The sequence below is a fragment of the Halictus rubicundus genome, chromosome 6 (genome assembly GCF_050948215.1).
Source record: "Halictus rubicundus isolate RS-2024b chromosome 6, iyHalRubi1_principal, whole genome shotgun sequence".
In the NCBI taxonomy this organism is placed as follows: domain Eukaryota; kingdom Metazoa; phylum Arthropoda; class Insecta; order Hymenoptera; family Halictidae; genus Halictus; species Halictus rubicundus.
The window spans coordinates 3398616-3421660 of NC_135154.1; the positions used below are offsets into that span (position 1 = coordinate 3398616).

General features: G+C 38.0%; 1 protein-coding gene across 9 annotated transcripts in view; it reads right to left on the reverse strand.

Moving 5' to 3' along the window:
- Rdl (Resistant to dieldrin) overlaps positions 1-23045 on the reverse strand; it is a 230395-nt gene that overhangs the window by 24501 nt on the left and 182849 nt on the right. For all 9 annotated transcript variants that reach the window (XM_076789516.1, XM_076789515.1, XM_076789513.1 and 6 more), the window contains exons 4-5: positions 20198-20424; positions 17125-17207 (exon numbers count right to left, since the gene is read on the reverse strand). In XM_076789516.1, the coding sequence (XP_076645631.1) occupies positions 17125-17207; positions 20198-20424 (310 nt within the window). The remainder of the gene's footprint in view (positions 1-17124; positions 17208-20197; positions 20425-23045) is intronic.

The window sequence follows — 23045 nt, forward strand, 5'->3', positions numbered from 1 at the left end:
TATCGTGATGGTGGTGGTGGTGGTGGTAGCAAAGTTTTAAGGTATAAGACGATAAGTGGAAAGTGTATAAGTAGATATGGAGAAGCGAAGAAAAAAAGTTCTGTGCCTCGGCATGCGGTGGCGGTGCGGGATATGGAGAAAAGTAGACGGTGGATATACGCGCAAACGCGCGTCATACATTATTATACAGGCACGCAGAACACACACACGCACACACATACACACGCAGGCCAGAGACATATGTATACACGGGCATGCATCAGCGTATACAATCGCATGCTATGAGCCACGTAATTTTATACGTCATGCTGGATGCCGCATGCTTTGTGCTTCACCAGTGACACGAATTCTGAACACCGGAATTCAACTTCTTCCTTTTCGGAAGTTTCTTTATTTCGCGCGTATAGACTCACGGCGAAGTGCGTCGCGTACAAAGTACTATAGCAAGCAAATATTCTGTTCCGGATCGAATTAATTGTCGATATTAACGATCAATTCGCTGAACTCACTCTGCCTCTGGATTCTTGTAATCGGACGCAAATGTCTACACACATCTGATAAATCGCGAATATGCGAGATAAAAAAGGTTTTGCACATTTCACGAACGTTGATTAATTTGTTAGTAACTCGTTCGAATCAATTGGAACACGTACAATATGTATACGAAGGTTTCAAAAAGATTCAGCATGAGATACGTATTTTTCTTAACATTAAATGTGGGTAAGTAAGTAAGTAGATAAACCAACATCTACAGTCAAATTAAATATTGAATTCGTCATACAAGTGTTGAAGTAAGATTCTGGGGAAATCATCGTCGTCATCATCATGTTACCTTACATTTGTCTACCTGTAAGCATACAGTATATTGGATTTTAATCTATATCTCTGAATTACTGGTAAACTATCTGTTATATAAAAAATGATTCTGGCAGAGCAGAATGTAGATGCTTCTGTAGATGCACGCATAGAAGTTATATATAGTGGTGACATACATTTTCTGAAATAGAATCGTGTAATTTTGTGATTTATTAATCGATGCAGCATGTTATTTCCTACAAAATTGTGTTAAGCTACTTGGGAGATATTTTAATGAAAATGTTGCAAAACGGTGGTAGGATGTACTTAATAAAACTAGTTTACAATATTTAATAATATTATTAACCGCTCCTTCCAAACCAATGATTTTTCGACATACATAAATTGTAGAGCTTAATACAGTTTTGTAGGAAATATTCAGGTGCATCGATCAATCGCTCAAAAGTTATTCAGTTCCATTCAAGAAAACGTATGTCACTATCATATCAACTCTAAACGATCAGTCACGAAAAATTAGTAACAAAAATTAATTACCGAATGATTTTACTTCCCATTGGAAAAATTTTTGAAGTAATCTTTTAGTTCCAGTAGTTCGTATTTATAAATAAAAATCGAAAACTACAAAACATATAGGTACATAAATGAGGAGCATGAAAACATCAAATTTAGTAAATAGCCAAGAAAGTTATATTGAAATTCTGTAGTACAGTAAAGTCTTAATCTATGCCGAACGGAGCTACACGATCCTAGTCAGTGCGTCTATCCCCTCCACTGGAGGACATACCCGCGAGAGGCCAAGAAGCTGTCCCGATACCAGGTTGGGTGTATCGGTATGAACCACTACTAATCCAATTACAAAACTTCTTTATTTTTCATTATTTTTTTCACTAACTTATTTGTGGTATTTTTTAAATTAAAATGACACTAAATACGATATAATTTAAGCTGTATTTAGTGGTTTAATTGACGGTATGTAGTGTGCCTCCTCTGCGCGTCCTTTTCTACGTTTAAAACATTTTAAAACACTAGCACTACACGATCTATGTCACAGCACGGACTCGAGGATTGGGCTCAGATCAGAGGTCGGCAAGAACTGCACACTTCGGTCTGTTTTTGAAGGCTACGCCCCTTTTCCCGGCCACACATCTCGCTTCCGGTGACGGCCCTAGTTCTGGAGCCAGCTCAGGCGCGTGCCGTATCAACTGCGCGTGGCGCATTAGGGCGACATCCGTATCAATAGGTTTCTACATTATCGTGGAGCTATTATTGTCAATGCGTTTTTTTTTTTGTCAGTGGTGTCCCTTGTAGGCTTATTCCACTATGTCGCATGCTAATTTCGGAAGATAAATTTGAAAAATAGTTCTTCTTTTCATCGGTAAAATTTTATTCAGATGTAGAAAAACTTCTTCGTGGTCTTTTAGACGTGCTTGGTAAATCAGAAATATCGAATGAAAGGTTGGGTGTCGCTGCTCGTATCGCAGACGATAGAGAAGAATCGTTCTACCGGGTGCGCTTTTCCGTTTTAATTTTCCGCATTTTGGCGAACGAATATTGGCGATGTAAGTAAGAACTATTTTTCAAATTTATTTTTCGAAATTATCATGCGACATAGTGGAATAGGTCTACAGGGGATACCACTGACAAAAAAAAAACGCATTAACAATAGTATCCCCGCGGTAATGTGGAAATCTATTGATACGGGTGTCGCCCTAATGCGCCACGCACAGTTCATACGGTACGCGCCTGAGTTGGCTAGAGAACTATGGCCGTCACCGGAAGCGAGACGCGCGGCCGGGAAAAGGGAGGCGTAGCTCTCGAATACCGGCCGAAGAGTACAGTTCTTGCCGACCTCTGGCTTAGATCAAGACTTTACTGTAATTGTCTAAAGATTTTTGTATGCTTCTGTGTCTAGTTTATTCATGATAACACCCACTAGCGAACACGTAAAAATCCGCGATATTTTCCAGTCGTTAGAACTTTACTCAATAAATTAACTAATGTTCATAAAATGTCCAAATACTTTGCTTCAGTTTGAAATATTAAGAGTTTATCAAATGTATGGAAATTTTTGTGACCGATAGTACACAATGATTCCAGTAGGTCACAAAAGTATTCGTACACTGAGATTTTTTTGCGTGTGTGTATAAAAATGTTATACGTAATCTATATTTTTAAGTATTTCATTGGACACACAAACAATATGCTCGTCTAAAAACTTTAACGATTTATAATTTCAGAAAAATGAATATGTTGTGGTCGAAAATATCGTTGATTCTTAAGAAAAGTGACATAAGTCGAAAAAAGGAAATTTTACATTTGAGCTATTTGAAAATTACCTAAAATTGCCAATTTTTTTTTATTGTATATAACCAATTTAGAAGTGTAAAATAATTTGTTGTTATTTAGATGCTGGGTTGATTGTCATGCACATTAGTTATAAAGTATACCACAATTTATGTATTTATTATTATAATTTTTTTTACGAATATATTTTGAGTTGTCGCTTTTCTTATAATTAAACGATATATTCCAATTTCTTGAACAAACGTTCTCATTAATGGCAAGAACAGAGAGATAAGATTTCAATCGACATAAGTAAAGTTGCAAGCAATCCGATAGACTTTTTGAAAAAATACACCTGATACAGGCCCACTACGGATTTTATGTTCAATAATTTTCTAGCGTCTACAAATAAAGTTTTTGTTATTTTTCTTACAACATTTAGCTATGAAACGTTTGGTAACTGTATCGATCATGCCTTCAAATATTGAATTATCGGACAATTTTGTACCTTTTCTAGGTTACGTAAATATACAAAAAATGGTTTCAAACTTTTCCATTCATTTAATAGATTTTTGTACATGGAACTCTAGTTTGTTTTTATACTTTTGAACGGCAAATTATTGTTACTTCTAGATGTACATGTGTGTCTACGATGAAATACGAAAGAATTTAGATTGTAATACATAGCGTCGTCTTTTTTATACGAAGTTATTATAAAAACATTGAGTGTGCATATACGTTTTCGATCCTGTGTGTATGCGAAATGGGAACTGTTCGATTAGTACCGACGTTTAAATGGGAACCTGAAGAATGATTTGAACTTTTCTCAATCTCCGGCAACCGAAAAGACATTAGAGAAGCTGTAACAGTGAGGTCTCGAAGATTCTATTTTCAATTTGGTTTTTCGTAAATCTAGAATAATAATGAAGAAATGTTTATTCGAAATTTGTGCTAATATTGTCTAGAGAAGAATGGGAAATTAAAAGGGGAAAAAAACTATTTTATTTACAGCCTTCGTTTGAAAAATATAAATACAGACGCTTGTAATGTGATTAAAATGATTTTGTTGTGAAGATTAAGTTCATTTCACTCTTCTGTTACTGCGGATACATTTTTTAAGGTGACTGAAACGATTATCACGTATTAGCACAAATTCTGAGAGACATCCCTTCATTTTCCTCCTAGACTCACCCCAAACAAGCTGCTTGAAATCGATGACCCTACTGCTGCCGGGTTGTATCTCTGCTCCCAAGTTCTTTGCAGTTCCATTTTCTTTCTCCCCCGCGTTTCGCTTCAACATCGAACCGGAGAAGAGTGCTTAAGAGCTACTAACCGAATACAGAAAGTTTTGTTTCGTGTACACATGGCAGGTAATCCGAATGACTCACGCGGTACTCGACGTGTTAACATGCTCACTCCCGGCCATATTGGAGAATTTATACGTTCGCCTAGAACGGTTCAATTTCGCGACGTGAAATCAGCATTTTTCTTCTAAAAAAAGTAGAAACTTTTGAACCTTTTAATATACAGACTGAGATACCTTAGATTTTCACCTAAAATATAATATCTCTATTGTTTTTACTGATACGACAAATATTTCTTTAAAAGGAGGAAATTATTATAATAGAAGGGATTTTTCTCTCAAGGTGTCATTGTTGATTTTTTAAATGGAGCGATGTACTTTGATTGATATCATGTTATAGCTAACGAACCATGTATACAATCATATATGTATGTATAATATGCTGAATTTCAAATGACCATCGGAAGAGTTATTCTTCAAATGTGTCGGTGTTTACATGAATAGAACCTTACTTGAGGGGCGGGGGGAGAGAGCTTGTATTTGCATTTTAAGTTATGCTTTCTTGAAGAATAACTCCTCCGAAGGTCATTTGAACGAAACGAAGGTTGAGTTTGTTTTACAAAGGAAAAAGTTGTTCAAAATATCGAATTATACAACATATTTACCTACCCTTTCATAAATAATTACCTTTTACAGAGAATGTCAAGCTGCATGAACTAACGCATAAAAAATATAAGATTCTATTTAATAAAAGTGGGGATGATCTTGAAATTTTCGAAACTCCTCCCCTCGCAACAAAATTTTTACAGTCACACTATAGCTCACTTTGAACTAAACTCTTTCGGTTAATAGAGTTTTTTCATATCACCAAAGACAACTGAGATATTAAAGTCCTAAATTTTATCTAATTGCGAAACTAGTAGCGAGTCATTAACTAACATTTACATAGTGTAATAAGAACATTCGAAAACCATACAATTAATAATCAAAACGTATTCAAATCATCTTGCACACAGGAGCGAACATGTTATGATACATAAACACCCACGAAACAATAATTACGAAAGTTACATTCTGTAACTGTTAAAATTTCTATAATAGTTGAATTGCGATTTTAGTCGATCCGAAAAGTCTACGTACACCCATTCGATCACAAACGTTTAAACAAGAATAGATCACGCAGATTTTATGGTCGTCGATCAATTTATACGTCAGACGTATACTGAAAAATAACGATATTTCGTACACTTTAAACACAGTTTGAATTTGTTAAATCCATCAGAAAATTTCCCGGGGTAGTACGAAAGTGTACATAATTTATTACGACGACTATTATCATCATAATAACAAACGTTCACTTTTATAGATATATCCATGGTCACCATTTACAGCTTGTGTGTTTCAACTTATTCATATTTGTTTGCAAACAAATCTCGAAAACATATTTATCAGAACCTATCTGGCATACTGAATGAACCAGCGTCCGCAAAATGTTCGTAAACTTCATTGTTTGAAACTTTCAGGATTCACCAGGTGCACGTAGATTTCTGTGATTCTACACAATGAACATAACGACATCATTGTCGTCCTTATCATCGTCAATAGAACATGGCTCTATCTAAATGCGTCGCGATAGAAATTCGGTCCTGGATAGAGCGGAGCAAAAATCATGACATATGTATAGTATACTCGTGCCAAATACATGCCGACTTCCATCTAAGGTATACCAATATCTACCAATGATCTAGCATACGTAAAAAAAAAGAAACAAGTAATCGGGTCGGAGGGAGAAGTGGGGGTAAAACGAAGTTGCGGATACACAATCGGTCTCAGAGTCAGATACCATAACCAAGAAATAACCATAGGCATACCGAATGGGGCCACGGCGTCACGTCGTGGTTAAATGCTGCAGTCGTTTTCGTTCTTACATGCGCTGGGCTAGATGCACAATGCGGTTTAATTCGGTCGCATCGTAGTCGACACGTCATTTTCTGTGTTTTAGCCTCCTTCGGGGCTGGCCGTCGTCGGCCCATACTACGTCCCCGGACACGAGGCTCAGTGCTATATGTCGGAGGCTTTTTTTAAGAGGGAGGGGTTTTGGGGGCATTGATATCTTGTGATAGTGATGGTCCAGTGGTGATGGTGGTGGTGGTGGTGATCGTGGTGGTGACAGTGGTGGTGATCGTGGTGGTGGTGGTTTCGTGAAAGTGGCAAAGTGGTGACGGTGTTCAAAGTAGCACACGTTCGTAGACTTTCGTCGTCGGAACCAATGTTCGGACCATTCCGATCCGAAACGCTGGTTATATACAGCCGTGCGTGTGGTCTATGGTTTTCTGAAATTGTCACAGTGCGATTTCTCCGTCGATTCACCTCCCCCCCCCCGTTTTTGTTTTTTACCATTTTTATCTTTTTGACAAATAAAACGTACATCCCATATAATTTGTAAGAAGTCCATGCTGTAATGTCAGCACCGTTACCGTCCCGATAAGTATAAAAAATTCGAGGCGACGGCTTACGCCTCGAGTGCTATATACAGTGTGCGGAGAAATTACATGTTCGTTAAGGCCGACGTGATAGTTCACAACAGTGGTAAATTGGTAGAGTGGAGACCCTTCGGAGGATGCTCGTAAATTATGTTTTACGATCCATTTTACGGTTACGTCACGCAGATTGCGACCGAAGATGCAGAAACTCGTATGATTTCTTCTTACAATTCGTTCTCGACAACCTCGTTTTTTTTTGGAATATGTACTGTATGTTTGTATCATTTTATCTTTTTTTGTTTTTCAATGTAAATCAGCACGATGCGCGCGTCCATTCTTACTGCATAAACGCCGGTCGGCTCGGTATCCATTTTGGTAGATCACCGATCGACCGTATCTCTGCATGATCGAGCTCACTACCTGTCTCGTTTGGAATTACTGCAAATTGCACGTTCGCGCACTTGTCGACGAATCACAATGTCGCGTAACACGAGAACGCGTCGTTGTTAACGCGTGGGTGAAATGAATAAATCGCCGCCGAAAACAATGGGCACCGTATAACGCTTCCCTGACAATTTTTGTTGTTGTTGTTATTGTCGTTTTGCCCCGGAGAAATAATTTACAGGCTTGACCAAGTTGTCGTTGACGGTCCGCGCTACGACGATAAATTACGGACAGTAACGAGCGAGCCAGTATCGTTGACTGATAACGAGATTAAAAATAACGACATCAACGAATCGCGCTTAGTAGAGTTTAATTAATACATCGTTGGGAATCTGCTATATTCTTCGATCGGCGTTACAGACGGGTAACAATGCAAGCCGGTGCACCGTCATCGATTTTTCGTCCCCATTATGTTTGGAAAATGAAGGATTTTTCGACACGAAAGGCAAAGTAATAGCGTCGTAATTAGACGGAACGCAGATGCGGCTGGTTAAATCGAATTAACATTAATTAAAATAAATTACGCCCGAGCAGCTCGCTATTGAAATCCTGCGAGATCGGAGAGGAACAACAGGGCTAATTATGATACGCGTTAATTTCGAAGATGGATATCAATCGGTTCCGCTCATTAATTAAAAACTATGTGCAGGGTGCACTGAAAATTTCGGTGTTGTCGGCAATCGGGTGATCTTCTATAATAACGTAAATGAAGTTTTTTTCATTTGAAACCCCGTTCTAGAAAACGCCAAGTTTCAATATTCAAACGTACATGCGCTTCGTTACCTCCGCTTTAAATACAATATGGCACAACCGAGAGTTAGTCTACGAAATCAAGTGAAAATATAGGAATAACATTTTTTTTTTGTTTATTTGCCTTATCAAATTCAATTTTCCCCAAAGCCACCCATCAAACGAAACATTTCAATGTTTTTTTTTCTGTTTGTTTTGGCCATCCACTGATTGATTGCATGTAGTGCGATGGTATCCAACGCACGTGTGCTGGAGAATTTTTGAAATTTAATTTTCTCAGAAACGTGACCTCGAATGGAACAACTTCACAGTATATCGTGGTATGAATTACTCGGCTTCGCTTTGAAGATATAAACAAAAATATTTCGTCTGTCATTTCTACATATAGGTCATTCCACGCGAAATGGGACACTTTTTGGAGTATTGCTTCTGATTTTGCTCAAATTTGAATATCTTCAGTGACCTATCAACGAATCTCAAAGGATTTTTCGATATCTTAAAAATGGTTGATTTTACAGACGTGTAGAAAAAGTGTCACCCTTCCTCATTAAATTATAAGACTAAAACTAACAAACCGATGAAAATGAGTTTTTAGGAGCTTATAGTGAAAACATAAGAAAATCTACTAAACGGCCTAACATAACCGCTGCTTCTACCGCGCACCAGCCGACCGAGGCTGTATATTCCGGTACAGCGTTAACTTCAAATAATTTTAATTTAATTTGTTCGTAGAGAGGACACTTGGGATGTATCCTCATTTTTTTTTAATTTTAAAAATGTCCCTGTTATGAAAACACTGTATTTGTTTTAAACAATTTCAAAATAAATGGTGAAAAAAACATTTTTTTTCTAAGGCGAACATTTTTAGTAGATTCTTTTATGTCTTCACTATAAGCTCCTAATAACTCATTTTCATCGGTTTGTTAGTTGTAGTCTTATAATTTAATGAAAAAGAGTGACATTTTTTCCACAGGTCTGTAAAATCAAGAATTTTTAAGATATCGAAAAATCCTTTGAGATTCGTTGATAGGTCACTAAAGACTTCGACATATTCAAATTTGAATAAAATCAGAAACAGTATTCCAAAAAAATATCCGATTTCGCGTGGAATGACCCTATATTGATCGATTAAAAAGAATTATTCTAGGCAGTACACTACTATTCATTGACAGTAGAATTGGTAATTCATGATCAGCCGCGCCAATCGGTTCCTATTCAATAGCTCGCGTAACTGCTGACTTTTCAGAGTTTACTTTTTAAAAAACAAAGTGTCAGCCGAGGAAAGTGTTGTTTGTTTATTTCCACTTATTTTTACAAATAGAATCACCTTATGCACGCTTGTTCCTGCCGTTCTGAAGCAGCCTATGTAACTGATATCAATCTATAAAATATCGTTGCTTTAAGTTTTAGCAAAACTACACGTATAAAACTTGCGAAAAACAATTTTTGCTATTTTCTTCGCGACCAAATGCAATCTTTAAAAAATGTTGTCGTACACATAAGCTAGAAAACTAATTCTTCTAACATCTCAAAAAAAAAAAAGGAAAAACTCAAATCGTTCGAACTCATAAAATTATTATTCTGTTTTAAAGCGTGTACGGAGATTTCTTCGGACTGGCCATATGCAAATCGATCGAAATGTATTTCCCGGACACTAATCCGCGCCGCAGCAACGGCAGCATTTAAGGTATTAATTGTTGTTAATTACACTATCGTGACGGATTCGCGGAGATGATGGGGAGGAGAATGCCGGTCGCGACAAATCGGGACAGAAATATTTCTAACGAAGCTAATAATTCTCGTCCGGTTTGAAGACCAGAGCAATTAAGGGCGGAGACATGATCCGGCTTTCTACTTCGCGAAACTAATCAACGAACTTGGTCAAGTTACTTTGATATCTCGAGTGTCCGACTTCCGGCGGCCTTTCCGTCGATTCTGCAAGCGACTGACTTTTAATATAGATCTCTTAGCCGCGACGAGTTAGGACGAAACTTTTTCCATTGTCCCTCGTATAGATTACCAATCGCGGCTGATCTCTGTTTCCGGGTATAATCAAAGGCACCGGATGCGTTTCACGACTTTTTTGTTTCCTCTAGTCCAACCCCTGCGTCCATCCACCGGGCCCCTTCACCAAGCTGCACATTGATGCGCCTGTAATTTAACCGCGACCTCGGCTATCGACTGTATTATCATTTATTTACGTATCGCGGCATCGATAATATCGCGCGCCGTTATCGACAACGGATGCTGAGGGGTAGGGTGAGGGGGTGTAATGCCGGGCATCGGATTAAGCGACACAATTACCGAACTTATTCATAGAAGGACAATGATTTAATAGCCAGCGAACGATCATACCGCCGCCACTGTAATTATTGCTAACGAATTAATCGGTTATATATAGCCGTCACCGCGGGTGGTTTATTAATAAATAAATTCACGAACGGAGCTGTCGCGGTTCCGGTTTTCCGCCGACTCTCTCGACGATGTGCGACGTGAATAGGGGACGGTGGTGGGGCGGGGGTGGTTTAAGGTTTATTAATTAATATGCGGCTCGACCGCGACCGCCATCATAGTCTGTCCGATTGCGATGTTACGTACGGCGAATTTGACATGCGCCAGCCAGAAGCCGGTCCCTTTTTTCGCGAAACAAAATGGTCCGGAAGGAACGTCGAAACGAGTTCAAAGAGAGCATCCGGGCATCCTCTTTCGGTTTCACACATCCAATAATTCGCGTGCAATTTGCAGCAGTGATAATCGGCGCGAGCTCGTGACGATACGCAACACGCTCATCCATATACGCGCTCATACACGTAGATACCGAACATTCTTGTCAGCATACACACGGCCATACGCTCCACAAACAACGCGGAAATACTGAACAGAATTGCGCGTGCATTCACACCCGCACAGGTGGTTTGTCAGCTTTTTCTGTACGTGTCACCGTACACTGGTGTGTTTTTCCAGGGGTGGTTCGTACCCCGTTCTGTCGCTTACAACAAGAACCGTTCCGTTCTCTATGCTGGTTCACTAGGCAGCCTAAACGCAGCGGCTCGTCTAATCGACGCGACGGCCGTGTGTCGTCGACTCGTTTCGTGCTCAAGTCGACGCCAGGTAATTGCGTACACAGCGAGCGTCTCGATCGAGATCGTTGTCCCGGCTGTCGCGGACGCTTCTCGTCAAGGTACTCTTTTGTTGGTCGCACACTATGCTCCGGTCGCCGAGCCGTGCACGCGTTTCGATCGATCATGTCTCAGAATCTCGGACATTCATCCGCGAGACTCGTCGCGTCGAGGAAATTTTCCTAATCGGAGATATCGGGCTTTCATGGGCACGGCATCATGAGGTATCGGTGCATCGTCTGACTTCTGATGAAGCCAGCTGCTTGTGGAACGTTGGAAAAACAATTCTAAAACAGCAATTCTAGAATCTAAAATTTTGCATTTTTCGTAATTTAGCAGATTTTCGAAAACTTAGGTAGCATATACGGTTTTTCCCACGGATGCTTTTTCTCGACTTCTAACTGTCCTTCTCATTAACCCTTTGAGTGTCCACCCAGCAGCCGGCTTAACTTTACCTTGGCAACCCAGAAATTTTCAACTTTTTACTATATAATCCTGTACACCTTGACGAGATAATCTCAAAAATCGAAGTTTTAAGGTAAGGAATTCACTAGTTCCAAAGTTATGCGTGTTTAAAGTTCAGTAATTATACTTTGTTCTGTGACAAGCTTTCATAAAACAGTAAATAAAATGTAGAGAATCATGCAAGGGATTTCAAGGAGAAGGTATAATCCAAGTTGGTTTGGATTAGGTCGGGGGGGGGAGGCCCGGCCGTCAGGCTAGCCCGACCGCGCTTACAAATCTACATTAACCCTTTCGTTACGAGTGCCGTCTATATCCGGCATCCACGCGACGACCTGTGTGTACGGGTGCCGTCTATATCCGGCAACTTGTAAACACCGAAAAGCTACCGACGTTCATCGTGCACACTTTTCGGCGCGGTGCCCCGTTCAGTGGCGTCACTCCGGCGGAGCGGACTGCCGTAGAGAAAGGGTTAACGACATAAGCGCGTGCTTGTGCTGCCATCAAGCGGTTCCGCTCATCAAACAACGCGTAATGCCTAGCACACACCAACATGGCGCCGCCCGTACCGTTCGAAAACGGTTACCACATTAAGCGCTATGTTGGTTCCAGGGGACCGACATCAAACTTTCCGTTCAGGCGGCGCACAGTGGGCAATTTGGACAAAATAGGATTCAAAATCAAGGAACTTTCGATAGGAATGAGGTAGAGGGATGAAATTTTTTTTAAATGAAAGCTGCAACTTTGTAGAATATGGGAAAATAGAGAGATTGTGGTACGAACGTTTTTTAACCTCGAGAAAATTCGTTAAACGCGCACAAATTCAAGAAAATTTTAGTTTTTCCAATACCATAGATTTTTTCACGCTGATTTCAAATCTGGTATCAAAATTTGTCTACGACCTCAGGATTTTGTAAAAAATAGATTTTTGTAACAAAAACTAATGAAGTCATTTTTTCGTTGAAATGATTGGATGGTAATAATCTTTCTATTTTTTCCCATATTCTGCATAGTTTCAGCTTTAATTTAAAAAAAACTTCATCGCTTTACCTCATTCCTATCGAAAGTTCCTTGATTTTGAATCCGATTTTGTCCAAATTGCCCACTGTGCGGCGTCGGTCCACGAGGACCAACACTAGGCTTTTCGTTTAGTCGACGCGTCGTCGGTCGTCTCGGAGAGGTGACTTCTGTTTAGACACAAACTTGCAGTTACTTGCAGCGTGAATGGAAAGTCCACAGGTACAACCTCCGCGCTTAACGTGTTCAAATCGCTCAACTTTAAACACGCATAACTTTTGAACCAGTGAACTCCTCGTCTTAAAACTTCGATTTCTGGCATTTTCTCATCAAGATGTACAGGATTATATAGTAACAAGTGAAAAATTTCTAAGTTACCAAGATGAAGTTTAACCCAACAGCCTAAAAAAATTCTACAAATTTAAAGTAACTTATAGAATGCAATAAAAATCGAAAACTTGAGGAATAATTCTAAAAATACTTTTTCACCCCCATCTAGCATGTTGCAGATCTTAACCAAGTTTGCTACATTCGATATATGAAGGCAAAAATTCATTTACAAATCGAGAAATACAACAATTTAAAATTATATAAAAATAACTTTGTATCGTCATTTTATGGAAGTTGTTCATCTGCTAATTTATTCAGCAACAAATTGACCATTATCTATGTTTAATTATATTAACAATAACTTTTTTCAAGAAGTCTCGGTAGGTTTAGTGTTAACTGTGCCGTTTCCCTTACAAAGACTACATTACTTGGATTTTGCGAGATTTTGAAATTGTTAATTAGGAGTTGGATTCGGAGTTGGGCAACTTCATCGATGAGAATCTCAATGTTTCCTTTTGCAATATATGTACATGATTAGATATATATATATTGGCATTGAATCTCAGCGATAAAGTTTTAGGCGCAACACTTCTAGACCATTTTTGACACATTGCCAGATAAACCGTGAGTCAAAGTTCCATTTCAATGAGCAACAGATCCAGTAATTCTCTCGGAAAGAGTTATTTTAGCTTCCCTGTTCAATAGAGTAACCGTATCTACACTGTACCTCCGTATAACGCTTGCAAAAAACTGTTTAGAAAAGCTGCATATATGTATTTTACGTAGCAAGAAATGTAAAACAATTTTTTGTACATTTAGTATACATGCACTGCTACGGCAGATACAAATGTACAATTTTTCTGAACAGTTTTTTGATGGCGTTATACGAGGATCTACTGTATTTTATTTACATATGTTATTTAAATACGAAGTAAAGAAATCGAGATAAACTAAATAAATATAAAAATTACATTTCATTCAAGTTTGGAAGAGAACGTAGAATTTCGAGTGGACAGCACTGATCTACTACCTACGTGATACAATCTTCCTGAAAATTCCATGGAAGTGTGTCAGAATCTCCTATAGTCGAAATACTTGAATAACCGATTCCTGGAATTTTGTTCTGGTATCGATCGAAACACGCGTTCGGCTCCGCGTGTTCACGATGTTACGTACATGTAACAGTCATCGTGAATGGTATAGAAAACCCAATAAGAGTGAGCGAGAGCTGGTGAGTGAGCGAGTGAGTGGTCGGAGTGAATGAAAGTGATCCACGGCGGTACCGCGGATCGTGTGACTGACTCGTGTGTTTGTGAGCGTGTAAAGTGGCGAGTGATGGACAGACAGACAGATAGATAGATAGATAGATAGTTAGATAGATAGATAGCTAGAGAGGAGAAGACAGAGAAGATAGAGGGAAGAAAAGGTTCCGCGGAGCGGGATAGGGGACTCGGGTGTAGGCGAGTCGCGTTGAACGGGGTAGGTTTGTGGATGTCGGTTAACGATATTTCGTATGAACGTGTAAAAGAAGAACATACGAGGTTTCATTGGTTTCGTCGTTCTTTTTTTTTGTTTTTTTTTTTGCATGTTCGACGCGTATATGCGCCGCAAAGGCGTCTGTTCGAGTTTATCTGAAAAAGGGTTGAAAGCGATGTAGAGTTGAGGCGCGTTTGATCAACGATTATCGAGCTTCAAATGTATCCGGATATAATGGTACAGCCCAGTATGAAATGATTTGCACAGGATTTTTATGCAATTTAATAAATTGGTCTACTAGAGCGAAAGCTGTATCAAACAATTGGCACTTCTACTAGGTACTAGGCCAATATTAATTCGATTTTCTCAAAAGCGAAGTAACGCTGACAAAACGTTTATTTTGCACTTTGTGTATTAAGAATTATCCCATATCTGACTGTTATAGTAGTTATCATTAATGTTAACCACATTTCCCAAATGTCACTTCCTTTCACAGTGACTTACTAACCGAATATTTTGATAAATTGATAATAAGATTTATATTCAGTTTTAATAAGTTGTACATATTAAGGTGCTTATGCGTTGAGTCTTCTTTAGAGTATACCCAACTGAGAAACGTAACAACCTCTACTTGATTGAACATAGGAAACAGTTAAATTAACAAATCGACTCATATTTTACTTAACCCTCCATAGCTACGTGTAGCTTTAAAGTTACACACTGATATAATCACAAATAATAATCAATATTTTTGAGTCGATGTATAGTAATCAAAATCTTTATGTCAATATATACCACACAATAACTACAATTTTGAGCCAATACACCAATTTTATTTTTAATCACAATGCTTAATTTACTTAATTCACTTAACTTAGTCAATTCAGTCGATTCTTGTTTCACACATCAGAATAAATTCAATTCTTTTTTTTAACTGTGAATTCATCGTTAATTTGTATCTAGAGGATGATGTTTACAGTTTTCAAGTTATATAAATTGTTTATAAAAAAAATTTTAGCTACAGAGGGTTAAGTACAATGTGTTGGAAAAATATGACTAAATTCTTAATGAAAATTGCATTTTTGTTCGTTCAGATTGAAATGAAATGCATTAAAAGATTTAGGTTTAATATCTGAAGCAGATAATTTGAGTTAGAAAATGAATGGTACAGAAATGTGAACCATATATGTTGCAAGGATTGTACAACTAGTGTGATTTATTACGACGTTGTACACTTGTCCGTGAAACATAACTTATTTTGACCATTCAGTAGCATATAAAAAATAAATTAGAACTCAGTTTATGCAAAAAAATATGCAATTCCGTTTCTCCAAATGTTGCTTCACACTACACAGATTCAGTGCCTCGGTATCTGTGGAAAGATTTCCATTTCTTCACCGTATTATTTACCATAATTGTTTCGTGCACAATAAAATAAATTTGCCCAACATCAACGGATAACCTCAAAGAAGACGAAATAGAAAAGTTCATCAAGTTCTTAAAGGAAACAAAACTACAGTAAAGTCTTGATCTAAGTCGAACGGAGGTACGCGATCTTAGTCAGTTCGCAAATCCCCTCCACCGGGGGGGGGGGGATACTCCGCGAGGAACCAAGAAGCTCGGGCCTCGGTCACCGAGTAGCGTAATCCGATATCGGATCGGGTATATCGGTGTGAATCACTACTAATAAAATCACATAACTTCTTCATTTTCCATTATTTTTTTATGGGACTTTCGCCAACTTATTTGTGGAATTTTTCTAATTAAAATGACACTATACACGATATAATTTGAACTGTATTTAGTGTTTTAATGGACGTTATGTAGTGCGCCTTTTACATTCGGCGCTGTCGATGCGGTCACAAGAAAACAGTAGCCCTACACGATCTATGTCACAGCACGGACCCGAGGATTGGGCTTAGATCAAGACTTCACTGCACAAGGATAGCGTAATAGATTACATAGTCGCTAAGAATAAAGTCGAAAGAAAAAAAAATGTCTAATTGATGAAAAATAATGTCAGCATATAGAAATAATCCTTCGCTCGTTTATCAAAACATTCGGCTAATACATTGCAAAAAAGAAGTGTTCCATTTACAGAGTTTCATCGATCTGGTGGTATACAAGTCGCAAGAAGGTGATTTACCTGAAAAAATAAGTCGAAAAGAAAGAATCATTTTTTGTCGTTTAAGATTTTGTTTTTGAGAAAATTGATTTTCTCATTTTCCTCGAAAGTCAAGTGTGAAACGAAGAACAAACGTTATTTTGTCTTGTCGACTTATTTTTCTTTTTCAAGAAGATTCATCTGTTTGCGTCTCGTACGACCAAATCGGCGATACTCTGTATATTTTTTTTTAGCCATTTCTACGAACTCTTTTATTGGAAACTGTCGACCCCGAACGAACAATTTCGTCTATAAAATATTCGACAGACAGCATCGACATGTACGGAAGATCGACATCGTTGACGCGCAATGGACAAACAACGAACCGTATGTTTCCATGTATACGTAAGTATTATATATGTGGCGTGTCTGTGTGAACAGTGGACAAAGGCGAGGATGTCGAACTTGATACTTTCTCAAGATTGTCTCTTTCTGTAAATATGTATGCATTTTATAGACGCGGACGTGCGTACTTACAGCTTTCGATCTCGATATGGCAGAGCTGTCGGTCCATCGGAAAGTATTGCAGATTCATTGGACACGATGCTGTGATCGTTAAACTGCAACAGAAACGTGGAAGCACAGCTGTCAGTGGGATCGTCGCTCAGTGTGTAAAAATGCCCGAAATCTGGTCATAGGACAATTTTTCGAAGTAACGAATATTGTTCATTTGAGTTGTTTTAACAATGTTAAAAATGAATTTTAACATTGCTAAATTATATTTTTAGTTCTGTATAAATTAATTTTAACATTGCTAAATTATATCTTTTGTTCTGTTTTCCTTCATTCAAATACTGTGAACTGTAATGCATATTTCTTCGTATTGTGTTAAATCTGTACACTTTGGAGTATAATTTTGTGATTGAAAATAGTTCTTTGATGACTAAATAATGCAATTTTAATATTAATATTATTTTCGTGACCATGGATGAGCATGTATATAGTTTCATGAAAAAAATCATTTTATCCGACTTTCATCTAAAAAAAGAAACACATGCTCGTTTTGCATGGGAAGTATTTGTGAATATGTCTAAAATAATATCCTAAAAGAAAATCTTGCGCATGTTCGCGGCAAGAAAAGAAATTAATGTTTTAGTTTTAAATGCATGACAGGGATATCAATACGATTGTGTCCTTGCGATCGGATCTACCTTATGAACATATTGTACAAACAATACTACTCCTGGAGTCTAATTCCTATATATTTAACAATATATGTATAGTAATAATTTGGTTATTTTGTAAATAAAAATTGGCAAATCGGTATCGATATATAAATATTTTTAAATTGAGGATTCTATGTTGCTATCGACAAGGCATTCTCAACTTAATAAATAAGGAAATTTATTAATAACTTCAATTTTATAAAATAACTTCTTTGATAAAAATTTAATTTCTTCGTCACGAACGGTTAATTAAAATGTTAATCTAACATTAAATTCGTGATCAGCTACCTTAAGAACCTTGGTACACAGCATTTTTAGAAATCTTTTTAATGTTCTTCTAGTGTTTTTAATGCTTGGCCAGCTTTTGGGCATTATTGCCCACTGTGCGTCGTTGCGTTGCGTTAACATTTGGGCCGATCGTTTACAGGAAAGTAAACATTTTCTTGTTATCCTATCGTTTTCTCCCATGGGAAACATAGAACGATATTCGATCCCGTCTCTAACCTCGAACCTCGGACCACGAACTTTTGAGGGGATTAATTTTAAGCTTTCCTCCTGGCATCGGGGCAACGCGATTGGCCGAGAGCTCTCTCCGGCAAAGAAAACTCTGTGTTCTTTAAGCGTGTTATTGTTCCGAGCAACGAAAGCGCCGATCCATAAGGTAGCTCTAACTCCAACGAAGGGAACTTATTCATGCACACAGGTGCCCTTTCCTATCGATTTCCCTTAACGTTCCTCGTTTTCTATCCGCGCCGCGGGATCGGCCTTGAGCCGCCTGGATCCGGAAGGGAACGTAATGTAAAGGAAGGAAAGGGTGAACAGGGCGAAGTTATGTATGCATGGATTGTTTGAATATAGTAGCGACGTTAACATCAGAACACTCGGGGATAGGTCGGACGAGCTTGGAACCGGGGGATGATACGAGTGGCAGGGGAAAAGAGGGGGATGGGAAACGGCACCGAGCGATGCTGGGAACAAATTCGTCCTGGTTGGTGCAATTGCTCCCTCAAGTGTTTTCGGTTGTTCCTGGCTCGTAGAGACTATCGAACCTCGGCTGAAATCGCGCCAAAAAATCGTGCCGTTCCCGTCGCCCAGAGAACTGTTCATAACAGCTCGCTCTTAAAGGGGAAACGAATGAGTATTTTCGAAAGTTTGACAAATCCGAATTGTCTGCAATTATTAAAAATCCATAATCTGAATAAAATCTGAATGATAATATTACGTACTGTTTAAGTGAAATTGAGTTCTTACTGGAATTTCATTTACTCTTTTACACTTCGAATTTCTTTTCAATTCTTTATTCCATTTGTAACTCGTTATTGTTCTATGTGTTTTATTTAAAATGTACTTCATAAGACGGTTCCTTAATTTGTACTAATTTTAAACAATTTTCTTTTTTACTGATTACATGAAAACGGCTAAATACATGATCTTTATGCAAAACGAAAATTGTCTGCATTAATTGTGAGGAGCGGGAGCTTAATAGAATTGTCATTCTTTCTGTAATCATTTCAACAAGACGAAAATAATACACTGATATTATTAAATTTATTTAATCCTTTTACTATTTTAGATTTCATTCGCTAATTTTTGTCATAATTGCATAAAATCCGCAGTCTACTGAGGAGCGCACAAGGGTCGAAGGGCAGAGCTGGGTAAAATTTTGGAGAAAAAATATTTCAAATAATCGTTTGTTCTAATTTCTATTCAAACGAAATACTAGTTGAAAGAAACTAGTAAAATTTTCGCAAATAAAATACATATTTTGTTTTCATAATCTGAGACGTAAAATAAAATATTTTTCTTTTGATAATCTAAAACATAAAATAAAATATTTGAACTTTGCGTTGAATAGTATTTAAAATATTTCTCAACGATGAAAATAGATTGAGGAAACAGGTTGTATGAAAATGCAAGAAACTATCCACTTCGTAGACATATGGAACGAAATAGTTTACAACTTTACAGTCGTTAGGATTCCTGTGAGATTTTTGTATATACACCACGGAATCAAAAAAATGTTGACCTTGAAAATCAAGGTTAAGAACATTTCTGCATGAACTTTCTTTTGCAGATCTCCACCGATCCAGAGGTGTGGAATACACTTATTTTTTTTTTATTCCGGCTGTACATTAATATTTTCAGAAATAATATTTGATCGTTACAGGAAAGAGAAATAATAAATAAAATACTTCAAATCAAATTCTCGCTGTTTCGAGAATCCTTCGAATGGAGAACTATTTTAAATACTACAATATTTTAAAAGCTATTTCTATGTACTATTTAGTATTCGAAATAGTATTTTACCCAGCTCTGTCAAAGGGCGCAAGGCAAGCGACAGGAATTTCTAACGGACTGATCGTGAGGAAATCGTCTGTACTCACCGTATACTACGCGTGATGCTTCCCGAGTGATGAATACGAATGAACTCGTTGCTGGTGGTGGCGATGTGAAAGTACGACTGCTTCTCGTTGACGAAGAAGGTGTCGGGCACCCAGATGTTCTTGATGAACTCTGAGCCGACGCTGAGCGTCTCGACCCCCGTTCGTGGTTTGAACGCGAGCCTCGGGTCCGTCCAGAATTGCCGGAAGTAGAAATCCAGCGTGAAGTCCTGGCATGAGACACGAAACGTTCTATTAGACGACGCGAATCCAGCCACAGGGTGCGGACCGGGGTTTTTTTTTTTACCGAAACGGTATTTTTTCTTTTTTTTTTCTCTCTCTCGCGGGAGCAACGTGGAAAAACGTAAAAATCCGCGTCGCAAATCGAATGGGAATCCGTGCGTTGACGAACTATATTTCGTTTTCCCGAATCGACACAATGATCCGATGCGGGTTACAATGGTCCCCCGCGGGCTCTAACGAATAATGAAACGTGACGCGCGAACTAACGTCATTACGCAACCAATGCGTTCGTTAAAAATAACAAAATTATCCGCGGTACGTGAGGAAGAAGGCAAACAGCCGCCCCCGATGCTACCCGACTGGATAACGGGGGAACTTTCTATCCGACGATTTCATTCCCGGTTTATACGAATCAACAGATTTACATCGATGAAATACCACGATTTATTTGATACACCACGCCCGGTACACTAGAAATACGCGGTTTATTCGATGACGAACGTACCGGATACTGTCTCGGATGTTTGGCAAGATTTAAAACAGTTATGCATGACGATTCTATCGGCTGCGGCAATTTATTCAATCCGTAACGACACCGGTTTGAAACTTTGAATGATGTTTCGAGGACGTTTCGAATAAAAACACAGCGCTTTATGAAGAAACAGTGCACAAAAGACGTGGTATTATTCGTAAATGGACTTTCCAGTTATTTCATCAATTATATTACTTTCTTAGCATAGTTTCAACGTATCTACTCATTTTGAAGTCAAATCACATAGTTTTGTTTTTTAATTGGAGTGTTGGTATTGTTTTTAGAGAAAAACAGTTGAAAAAGTATGTCTGTATTCCTATTCAGTGTTACCTTTTTTTATTTTATGGTTTTATATCGCATCAACTGCTAGGTTATTAGTGACTTCTACAGGGTGTCCCAAAAATGTTGTATTTCCTTGAAAAGGGTAATTCCTGAAGTTATTTGGAGAAACTTTTTCCGTTGAGAAAATGTACTCCGCGGCTTTGTTAAGGAGTTATTAACGAAAAACACGGACCAATCAGAGAGCGGCAACTGCGGACGGATTTCGGCTCGGCCAATGCCAACGCCACGTCTCAGCGGGACTTGTCACGGTGCCGGAGTCCGTCTGCTTTTGTCGCACCCTAATTGGTCCGTCTTTTTCGTTAATAACTCCTTAACGAAGCCGCGGAGAATATTTTCGCAAAGGAAACAGTTACTTGAAATGACCTCAGGAATCACCTATTTTAAGGAAGTGCAACATTTTTCGGACACCCTGTATAATTAATAGTGCAATCTATTTTGTAGGAATTTCTTTTTCCGTCAATCACGTAAGTAACGTATTACCTACCGTCGACTATTTAATGGATTTTGAACGTTTATGATTCAGACTCGAGTATTCCTTAAATTATTCAACAGCAATGGCAGTTTTAGACACGGGATTATTTTTTACCAGAAGACGTTCCTTTTTGACCTGAAACAGTCATTGAGAATCATACTAATAGGCTTCCGGTGATTAATGTGTTAACACACACTTCTACATCAACAGTTTTCTCAACGGAATTTCTTAACAAATTGTCCAAAAGCGACAGAAATTTTGTTTCGTAATTCAGTAAATTATTTGGATCAATATAATGAAACTTGTTCTGAAATTATTATTTAGGCGAAAATTGTCGAGCTTTTTTTAGATACAATACAGTGATTGAAAAGTCTTTTAATAGGCTTCCGGTAGATAAAGAGATTTTATACATGCGCGTTGCGATTCGGTAGAGCAAATGATATTTACATAACGTAGAGATTAATTATATCGCGTACATATTTAGCAAAATTCACATGCACTTTGTATCTCTTTGATTATCTCAATTTGTTGCATTGCTATCCTAAAATGCTAATTAACACACCATACTGTTTGTTGGATATTTCGTGTTTTCGCACAAACTCTGTTATGCTTTTCCAACAATGAAACTAAAATATCATGTGCAGTCTTTACTCGATATATGTCCCAAATGTCTGGTCGATAAAAGTCTCAGAACTATCTTCACTGCCGCGGGGTATACTGCGTGAGGGACCACGAATCTTCGCTGTCCTTTTCTACGTTTGGCAGTTTCTACGTTCGAGAATTCTCGAGAATTTTTAATACAATAAAAAAATATTGGGAAAGTTATAATATTTGGAATATCGTTAATAATATTTATCGAAAGGGCAAAAAACTTTAACTCAATAAAGTACTGACGAATATTGCTTTACACAACATTTCAGGCTTGCTTTTAGTTGTAGAAATTGGTGAAGTTTAAATCTCTACAACACCTTGTATATACTAAATAATCTTTGACTTTTCAAATATCCAAAACGTAACCATCTATACTGAAGTCATGTGCATTGTTCAACACCTTATTTGCGTCTTTCGATTCTATTCGGAACGTCCATGAAAGCATCGTCAAACATCAATAATAATTCACCTGTACATATTTAATAAAGCTGACCACCGATTTATTGACATAAGTAAAAGGCAAACAATCTTTACATTACAGGGTGGAGCATTTGAAAAGTGCCACCTTAACGTCTTGCTTATGACGATAGAAAAGAATGTATCCGATGAAT